The 10,485-nt window shown below is 36.5% G+C and overlaps 1 protein-coding gene across 2 annotated transcripts; it reads right to left on the bottom strand.

Annotated features, from left to right (window-relative positions):
- Nucleotides 1–4,721: 4,721 nt before the first annotated feature.
- Nucleotides 4,722–7,388, bottom strand: LOC139872242 (peptidyl-prolyl cis-trans isomerase FKBP17-2, chloroplastic-like). 2 transcript variants are annotated; one of them, XM_071860084.1, is made up of 3 exons: nt 6,899–7,380; nt 6,514–6,558; nt 4,722–5,141 (listed from the first exon to the last, which is right to left on the bottom strand). In XM_071860084.1, exons 1-3 carry the CDS (start codon nt 7,252–7,254, stop codon nt 4,790–4,792), a joined length of 753 nt encoding a protein of 250 aa, XP_071716185.1. In that variant the 5' UTR covers nt 7,255–7,380; the 3' UTR covers nt 4,722–4,789. The 2 variants fall into 2 exon arrangements, with proteins under 2 accessions (XP_071716185.1, XP_071716186.1); XM_071860085.1 differs by lacking the exon at nt 6,514–6,558 and having other exon boundaries at nt 6,899–7,388.
- Between the last annotated feature and the right edge of the window lie 3,097 nt (nt 7,389–10,485).

The raw sequence follows: 10,485 nt of genomic DNA, 5'->3' as shown, positions 1-10,485 counted from the left end.
GGTGTCGAACCCCGATTTGCTGGGGAGAAGTGGGTCAGAAGGAAATCCGGAGCACCGATTTGGTTTTAGAGACGAATAGCAAGATCGATACAATTCGAGAGCATTTGAAAAAGGCTCAAGATAGGCAAAAATCGTATGCCTTTAGACGAGATTGAGCTAAACAATAAGTTAGAGTATATTGAGGAGCCGATCGCTATACTCGATGAGAAGGTCAAGAGGTTGAGACATAAAGAGGTAAGGACTTTTAAAGTCCAATGGCGTCGTAGTAAAGGTTCCAAATTTACTTGGGAGCCCGAAGAGTTCGTGTTGGTTTACCTTCCGGCTTGTCATGCGGCTTGGATCGCGAGGACGCGCTCTGATTCAAGTGGGGGAGAGTTGTAACATCCCGTTTTTCCCGTACATATTTAAAGGTACAAACTTAATTATTAGTACGATTATAACTTGTTCGTTTATGTGATTAAATGAGCCAAAGTGTTAGTTTATGAGTTAGTGCATGTATGTGTGTGTGTGTATATATATATATATATATATATATATATATATATATATATATATATATATATATATATATATATATATATATATGTGTGTGTGTGTGTGTGTGTGTATATATATATATATATATATTTGAGAATGCGTGCATGAGCGAGTATATGTATGTGTCGCGATGGAGTTGAGTCGTGCGAGACTTAAGGTTGAAGCTTAGGCGTGCATAGGAAGAGTGAATGAGCTGTGCTAGTTGTTTGAACCATCGTTTTGTGTTAAATTGTCGAAGGGTCGAATTGAGCCGCGCCGCAGCAGTCCTGCTGGACAGAAAGTGGGTTAAGAAGGGTCGAATTTCCCTTTATGCGTCGCGCCGCGACGAATTGAGCCGCGCCGCGGCAGTCCTGCTGGACAGAATTCGGACTTGGCTCTTTTTAAGGGATTTTAAGGGGCAAAATGGTAAATTGACATGTGGATCTGATGGGAGCATTAAATCTCCACCACATATCCATTTAATTCATTTTCCTTTTCTCTCTTTTCTTTCCATTTTCTCTCCCAAAACACAAAACCCACTTAGATTAAATTTACGTTTTGGAGGTGAAGAATTGTGAATCAATCCTAGGAGCAAGAATTAAAGTTGTACTCCTTGTTACTAGCTACAAGAGGATAGTCTTGGTAAGTTCTAACTTTATGTTTTAAGTTTTAATTGGCTAATGGCTAGGGTTTTGGTTACTAGAGATTTGTATGACCCATTTGAGGGCAAAATGGGTGAATTTGGGTTATGTTGTTGTAATGAAACCCTAATAGCCACAATCTAGGGTTTTGGCCTTGTGATTTGAGGTTGTAAGTGTTAAATGGTGTTGTTAGTCACTAATGCACTTTTAGATTTAATGAAAGAAGTGTTAATCGGAAATTTTGACTTGATTGCGAGTCTAAGTAATATAAAATGGGTCAAAATGTACTAGTTGACCTAATTAGGTGAAATGGGTATGAATTACCCTAAGTTTGTGTTAATTGAAGTTAGTAGACTTTAATTCACTAGTCTTAGTGATTAAAGTCGAGTCTTGGCCATTTAAGGGCGGTTTTGGGTGTGGTTGAGTCATTTAATGCGAATGGGGTCATTAAATGCTCAAAGTGTAAGTAATGTGGTAAATGCCATTAGTTGCGTATTGAATGTGTACCTATGTATTAGGTACTTTGCTCGAAGTATACGGAGGCATTTAAATCGTCACCAAATCGTTAAGGTGAGTGGAATGATTATATGCATATGTATGTAATGTATTTATTTGTATGCTATGGTATGAACCAAAGAGCCGGTAGTGCCATAGTATGTGCGAGCGTGCTATGATGTGAACCAAAGAGTCGGTAGCGTCATAGTACGTGTGTTATAGTGTGAACCAAAGAGCCGGTAGCGCTATAGCACGATTTGTTAGGGTGTGAACCAAAGAGCCGGTATCACCTTAACATTGTTAGAGTGTGAACCAAAGAGCCGGTAGTACTCTAGCGTGAGTATGACTCGAGTTGTGATGTGAAGCAAAGAGCCGGTAGCATCATGACAAATGCGTATGGTGTGAACCAAAGAGCTGGTAGCACCATGACGCGAGAATGGTTAACCATGGTTGTGTATTGTTTTGTAGCATATTATATTATGTCGATTATATGTTATTGATTACACTAGTAGCGGTTTGTTGGAGATTATTAGCTTTGTACTTGAGATTGTATGCTAATTGTATTGCTAGCGTGTATGCGGTATATGTGTAAGTGATTGCAAGTAGGTATATTATATATATGGGTATAATTATTGCATTCACTAAGTTTTGCTTACCCTCTCGTTGTTTATCTTTTTATTGGCTCCGGCGTTGACAAGGGTAAGGGCCTTCGATTGGATTAGAGATCCCGCTTGTTGTTTAGGGGACGCTTTTAGGATGTGATAGCTTTTGGAAATTGGCCTAACGTTTTGGGTAGTTTAGTCCCAAACCATGCTCGAGTGTCGTTTGGATTATAAACTATCATTTGTAGTGGGTCAAACTTGTATTAAACTTAATTAATGGCCTTCGTGCCTTTTTGTAAACATTTAAATTGTTGTACGTTTAAATGGAACTTGTGGAATGGCTTACATATTTAATTGGCGCGTAAATGTGTATTATTTAAAAAAAATATCGTATGGAATACGGGTTGGGTTGTTTCACCAGAGTACACGGGTAGCTGAAAAGGTGCAGATACCTGTGGCGCAGATGCCTGCGAGACTTGAGGATATGCCGCTAAAAGCCCAACCGTATGCGCAGTGCTTTGCTGTTCTGCGGTTATCGACGTCCAATGAGAGTTGGCATCGGGAATGACACCGAACCCCCAACTATTAAGTAATGCTTGCGCATCAGCAGGAGTCAAAAACTGCGAAATTGGACGCGGTGGATGCCAAGGTTGCAACGGTGTAAACGATGAATTCTGCTGAACACTCTGCGTATGCAGAGGGATTGAAACCGTGGTACTATAAATAGGTACCTGGCCGCAGCATACCACGTGCGGGCCTAATGTTTCACCGCCAGTGCCTACCAAGATGACCCTTGGATCCACCGCAGAAAAATCCAACCGCGTGGTGGTGATTGGCGAGTTTGCCCTTGGCGGTGTAATCTCATCTGGATATATCGGCTTATACCTCTGAAAAGGCTCACCGGATACAGGCATAGGATATGGCGCATATCCTGCCCCCGTAACCATAGCTTGCGTCTGCTGATTACCAGACGGCGTGTTTTGGTTATCTGTTTGAGTGCGTTCCGATGATTCCCCGGAAGTTATGATACTGTTGAAGAAAAAATTCAAAATTTTTTTGTGTGAATAATAAGCCTTATAATTCAAAACTGTAACAGAAAAAACAAATAAACATGTCTTGAATTAGCTCGACTCTCAATGAAAGCACCACTTGATCATGCATATATTTTCCATAAGGTCAATATGCCTGTTCAACGCGTAAAGTGAGGTTTAAGGATCTTAGAACAAGGCTCTCCGGTCCGGCTACCGTGAATAACCCTGGCCGACATGATGATGTCGGCGGGGTGGCCAAGTGATTAAGTCCACCTTCGATAACGATCGTCGATCGGAAGGCCCCAAGTAAGGTCGTAGGTGCTTGTTAACGAGAAACTAACCTGTTAACCTTGAGAAGATGCTAGACGATGCTAGTTACGTAAGACGTGTAGTAGAGGATGGTTACGTAACGTGATTGTCCGTTTATAATGACAATAAGGGTTTGTATATATAGGCAAACCTTAATTCTGGAATCATCGAAGATATTGATAATCTCGTCCATAACCAACTCCCCCGAATCTCGGATATAATTATGGAAAAGATATTGACTTGATGACCAAGTAACTGCTGTACCGGGAACAAAATCATTCGATACATAACCGCATGCCGCATACAAGGTATACGCACTCGCATGCTATCAAGGGCCCGCATACGGATGGAATGTGCATGCGTCTTGCGGTATCATTATGGATTAGAGAGAAAATTTCTTTGTGAACGAGCACATTGGTTCCCCAATAGAGTGTAGTTCATTGAGCAACTGTATTCACTCAGAAAAACCTGTGTGGTTAAAATAGTAGTAGCTTGTTGGCCTACTAATGAAAGATGTCATTCTCAAAACTCACTAGCTAGCAACACATTTTTAGATGATTAGAACAAGAGTCGAAAACGATCAGGTAATAATCCAATTAAACCGAGTGCATTTAATTAAATATATCCACCAGAAATAATTTGAATATGAAATAAAAATTCAAAATAATCCATGAAAGTGCAAAACGAATGAAACGTACAAAACATGAAAATAGTCCGTGAGCGGTTTGTCTATGGTAATATAGTATCATCTTACGAAAGCAGATACTCTTAATTTATTTTAATTTGTTCATAAACACATTGAATAATGGTGAGCACTATAGCACTTATCAGATAAATTCCTTTATCCAACCATAATAGTGGTGGTGACATGGTAACACCCTTACCTTCCAATGTGGAGGTCAAGGGTTCGATTCCAGGCATCCACAAAGTTATTCTCTATCATGGCCACGGAGGTTTGGCTGCAATGACTCCGGACTGCTCGCAAAGCGGGTGATCGCTCTGAGATTAGTCAGTTATAAAAAGTTTGATACCCAGGTTAAAAAAAAAAAAATTCCTTTATCCACTCCTACTCATGGAATAAAATATGTATTAATTATATTTTTATTCAACGCGATAATAATAAAACAAAAGCAAAAATAAAACTTTATTATTAATAATAATTATAAATTATAAATCAATGCATATATGTTTAAATTCATGAGGGTGCAATTGAAACCTTTTCAACCTCAACAATGTACTCAAGTGTTGCATTAGGAGGAATTCTAAAACCTGAGCCAAAATCCGCACCCTCATCTCCAAAACCGAGTTGGGGAGGAACAATGACTCTTTGTTTTCCACCATTTTTCATTGATCGTAGAACCATCTCAACCCCTTCGCACATACCCTTGCTATAAGGCCTTGATCCAACCACAAGGGCTAGTGGCTTTTTATCACGACCAAAAGTATCTACAAATACACCATCTCCTTGCACACTTCCTTTGATATCTATAACAACTAAATCCCCTTTTCTTGGTATAGCACCACCACCTACTCTCAACTCGTAGTACCTGCATTACTATAAATAATTAATCACCAAATATACACAATTGTTCATGAGTATATACATTTGTCACGGAACTTAAACCTTCAATCTTATAATTGAAATATCAAATCCAAGGGCGGATCCACCATGTCTTCAGTGGTAGCACGTTCAACCACTCAATCTAGCTAACAGAGTGTAAATTTTTTGAAGTTTTCTTCTAATAAATGAGAGTGCAACCAGTTCAATTTTTTAAGCTTATTTTTAGGAAGAAGAAAGATTTGGATTAAGATAACTATTGATACTGATCGTACATATGGCCCACCCATTTACTCTTTCATAACTTATTTCTTTATTCATCCCTTTTACTATTATAGACGTTACAATATAGACCTTCAGCTTGTACCATTGTTCATGAGAAGTTAAATATAGATGCTAACAACACAATGAACATAGTACAACATGTACTTCTTGTATATTGGTTGTATACAAAACAAATAATGTAGAGAAGCTAACTACATAATTAATTTTCATTAAACATATTTTATTTTAAAAAAGACTAAAACTTTTATTATCATGAAAATTCATCACAAAGATAAAAAAAACGCGATACAAGCAAGGAAATCATGAAAAAAACATAACGGACCACATAGACAACTACGAGTTTTTACTTTTCATCAATAAATATATACAAGTTTTTACTTTTCATTACTTAAAGTATAATTAAATTCGAATATTAAATTAAACAAGAAAGTTTTGTAATAATTTTTTTTCTTTCAATATTGTGTTTTACTTCAAGTTATATTTTGAATAAAAAAAAGTTGTACAACTCATTTTTTCCCATTAATCCCTACAAAGGTGATCGATGTAAAAAAAAGTACGGTGTGACATTAAAATATATAAATAGCGTTTAATATTTAGTAGAAGATTAACACGGGCTCTTTTTCCGTTTAGCCTTTTAATTTTCGATCACAAATTTTATCAACAAGTTGCAAAATTTGTCACTAAAAAATCTGTGTGCTACCAATGACAAAATGTTCTGGATCCGTCACTGATCAAATCTATACATGCTCCTTGTTTGTATTATGATAAATGATATATGAATATATGATACTTTTTCTGTTCCAGATAAAAAACTTACAGTACTTTTTATTTACTTTTCTGTTTTACTTCTTACATTTTACTTATTTTTTTTTTTTGCCTTAAACACATACTTTATCAAAAATGAACTTTTATTCTTATCTATTTACTCTTTATGAAAGTGGAAAATTCATTTGATACATTCAAAATAGAATATTAGACAACAGACTAGACCGATAAAATATTATATTATGTTGATAAACAAATCAAGAGCACCCAATAAAATAAATTAAATAAAAAATAATACAAATAATTACTACCTTATGCCATTAGGTAATACTACTTCCTCTTCCTTCTCTACATCTCTGAAATCAATACAATAATCCTCTTAACAAAAGCATATCCAAAAATGCAATTAAGTCATCAATGAATTGTACTTTACTTTATACTAAACCATAACGAATAAAAGAGAATAGTATTTAGGATGGTATTAATGTTTATCTTTTAAAGTTACATACTTGATCCCAATCAATTTTTTTTTTCTGCGAAGAAATTGAATTGTATTGATCCCATTCAAATATAATAATGGTTAGGAACTAATTAAATAGGGAGTACTGGTTTTGTAAATCTAGATCAAATCATTGTTTAGGCATGTCATATGCATTTCGATGCATTTATACTTGTAATTCTTAATGGATGACAAACCTTGTATTAGCTTCTTGTTGATTAACTTCGAAACGGGTTTTTACTTGTTCCGAAACAACTCCAAATGTTAAGAAACCTGCCCAAGCCAGCCCAGCACCAAGACCAAATCTTCTGGTCAAACTTGAAGCTATCCAATCAGTTGAATCAGCATTTGTGCCCCTACTACTTCGTTGTGCCTTATCTGAACTCACCACCAATGGCTGCTGTGGCTCCTGTGAACTCTTACTAAGGGATGGTGGCTGAGACGGCGGTTGTGATGGTGGTGTTGGTGGCGGTGATTGTGACGATGAAGATAAATGTTGTGTTCTTACTACTGGATGTGACACAAATGCCGGAGAACCAAAGAAAGTTGCCATCTATTCTTTGTATAACTGAAAACACATTAAGGTGTGCGGGTGCAATATGTATACTAATGGTCCCTACATTATATTACCACTTGTGAGTTGTGATAAGATTTTTAAGGCTCCTAAAGATCCTCTATATGAGATAATAGTTTCTGAACAAGTTACAACCATGCATACAATCTTCAATTCATATATGAGTCAGAAATGAACACCGAAGTTTGGCTTGAGTGGTATTGGGATGGGATCCAACTTGAAGTACTGCCAACCCATTTTTGATGGTACTGTCAACATCGTCATTAATTGGGTTTCCTCCTAACGCGTGTGTTGGTGACAAATGAGAGCACTCGATGTCGATATGGCCGTTCAAAAACATATCAACTAGAAATGATTATTATTAGACCACTCTTATCCATGACGGTCCGTCATGGGATCACTGACTGCCACATCAGCGTCACATCAGCACCTTCTTCCCATCACTAATCAACCACTAACTGCTAACATCCATGACGTACCCATCACTTGGTCTCACCTATATTTTTTTATATTAAACTTTTATATGATTAACTTATATATAACAATTAAAATTTTAAAAATAAAAGTTTTATTAATAAAAAAAAAACATTACAAATTTTTAAAAAAAAAACATTAAAAATTCTAAAAATTAAAAAAAAAAACATTACAAAGTACAAAAAAAAAAAAAAGATTACAAAGCCCTAAAAAATAAAACAAAACATTACAAAATCAAACTAGTCATCGTCTTCATCTTCGTCCTCGTCTTCGTCCCCCTCTTCGTCTTGGTTATTAGTCCCGAATGTCCTGCTTCATCATTGTCATTGACATGGTCGGGAATTGCCGAAGGTCCTGCTTGTGGGTTAGGTCTAATACGTGCATTTGGTGGTAAACTCCAAATGTGTTCGATAAGGTTGTCTCGGAGGAAACGATGAATGTTAGAATCTCGTAGTTCTTTGTACATTCGCAAATGCGTATCGAACCTTTCTCTTATTGATAATGAACGACGAACCGGTTGATAATCCTCCTTTAACCCACAAAAAGCTCGACCGTTATCTTCAGTTATCATGTTGTGTAAAATCACGCACGTATACATAATGCACTGGATCTTCTCGATATAGAATTGTCTTGCAGGACTTTTAATGATTGCAAAACGACCTTGAAGAACACCGAAAGCTCGTTCGATTTTCTTTCTTGCTGACTCTTGGTACCTTTTACATTTGGATGTTTTGGTTCAACCGTACTTTTGAACGATTTCACAAGGGTCGCCCAATCAGGATAAATTTCGTCCGCTAAATAATACCCTTTTGTAAAATGTTTCCCATGCACCGTATAGTTACACGGTGGAGCTCTATCTTCAAGTAACTCTTTAAATAAATTGGATTGGTTTAACACATTGATATCATTATTTGAACCCGCTGGTCCAAAGTAAGGTACCAAATTCACAAATCATACGAGGCGACCGCTTCCAACATTATTGTTGGGTGACCATGATCGCCTCGTGTGTATTGACCTTTCCAAGAGACTGAAAAATTTTTCCAAGCCCAATGCATACAATCTAGACTACCGAGCGTGCGCGAAAAACCGTGTATTTGCTCATGTTTTGTAATTAAATGTTGAACATCATAAGTATTAGGTTTTCTTAAATATTCGGTTGAAAACAAATGTATAACACTTTTGCAATAATTTTCTAAACAACAATATGATGTTGTTTCACCAATATGCAAATACTCATCAAAAATATCGGGAGCAATACCGTATGCTAATTGTCGTATAGCGGATGTGATTTTTTGATAAGTAGTAAACCCGAGTAAACTGGTTGCATCCCGTCTTTGATGAAAATATTTAAAGTATGAAGGAATAGGTTCATGAGAATAACTTAGTATACCTGCGGATATACGGTTAAACAATCGCCTGCTCATTCGAAACCTTCTTTGAAATTTATCTTCGGAAAAGGTTGGTGTGTCGGAAAAGTAATCATTCCACAAGAGTGTAGCCCTTCCAGCCGGATCTCTATGAAAATATCTTCTTGGATTTTTCGGAATAGGTTCTTGATTTTCTTCCTCTTCTTCGGCATCTAAAAAATCAATAATTTATGCTAGGACCCCGAAGTTGTATAGTGTTAATGTGAAATAAACTTAAATGATGGTTCCTTAGAAGAGGGCTATATAAGGAACCTAAGTAGTCCTAATTAGATAGCCATTGCATTGTAAATGAGTTCTAGAAGTTGTGGAATGTAAATCTTATTGATTCTCTCTCATACCGAGTCTCCTTCATCTTTACCGAATCTCATTCTAACTTGTCTTTTCTTCTAATCTCAACATGATCTGACCTATCATTTGGTATCAGGGCTTCTAGGGAGTGATATTACATCACTAGATCGATCCAGAGATTGAAAATTACAGAATTTGAGCACTCTTGGTATATTGAATCAGATTCGGTATAATCGAATATGATAATCTGACGTTCAGATTCTTGTGATAAGTTCAGCGAAGGTGTATTAGGTTGATTAGAAAGAGTTTCTATCATCATTACAGCTTTTTAACATCAATTATGAAGAATCAAGTTGATTTTTAGAGTTCGTGGCTAAAACTCTCGGTATTCATCAATTCTAGCTTGATTCTGTAGTTTAGTAAAGGTTTGAGGTTTCAGTTGTGATCGTGAGGTGTTTAATCACATTTCTGACGGTTTAATTTCATCAATTCTTCAAGTTTTGAAGATTTGATATACATTCGGTATCGTAACTGCCATACCGAATCTGCTTCAAAGCTGTTAATTCTCAATCAGTGTTGCAGATTGTGGTGTGTTTGTGATTCTATCACATTCGGTTTGATCATACGCAGCTAATTAGTGTGGTTTGAGAAAGGATTCTGTAGAATTTTTAAGTTTTCATATTTAGACTCGGTATTGTCAACTGCTACAGTTGACATTCGGTATTCTATACATTCGGTATCTTTGATATTTTGTGTGATACTAACTAGTTTCCTTGTGCAGCAAGGTTACATAATCTAACTCAAAGGAATTGGATTGTGTTTGAATTCAAATTCATACAGAATCTGACTACCAAGTCAGATACCGAATCAGGATCTCGGTATCACTCAATTCATTAGTTTTAAGTGTTCTCAGGATACAAATCTTGTGGTTACTGAATCTATTTTTGAATCTGGGTGTGTTACTTGTATTTCTGATCAGTTTTTGATACAGAATCTGGTTTACCGAATCTGCTACAGTACG

Source organism: Rutidosis leptorrhynchoides, chromosome 10, assembly GCF_046630445.1.
Source record: "Rutidosis leptorrhynchoides isolate AG116_Rl617_1_P2 chromosome 10, CSIRO_AGI_Rlap_v1, whole genome shotgun sequence".
NCBI classification, from domain to species: domain Eukaryota; kingdom Viridiplantae; phylum Streptophyta; class Magnoliopsida; order Asterales; family Asteraceae; genus Rutidosis; species Rutidosis leptorrhynchoides.
The sequence above is the reverse complement of the archived record's forward strand: the minus strand, read 5'-3'. Positions and strand labels throughout refer to the sequence as shown.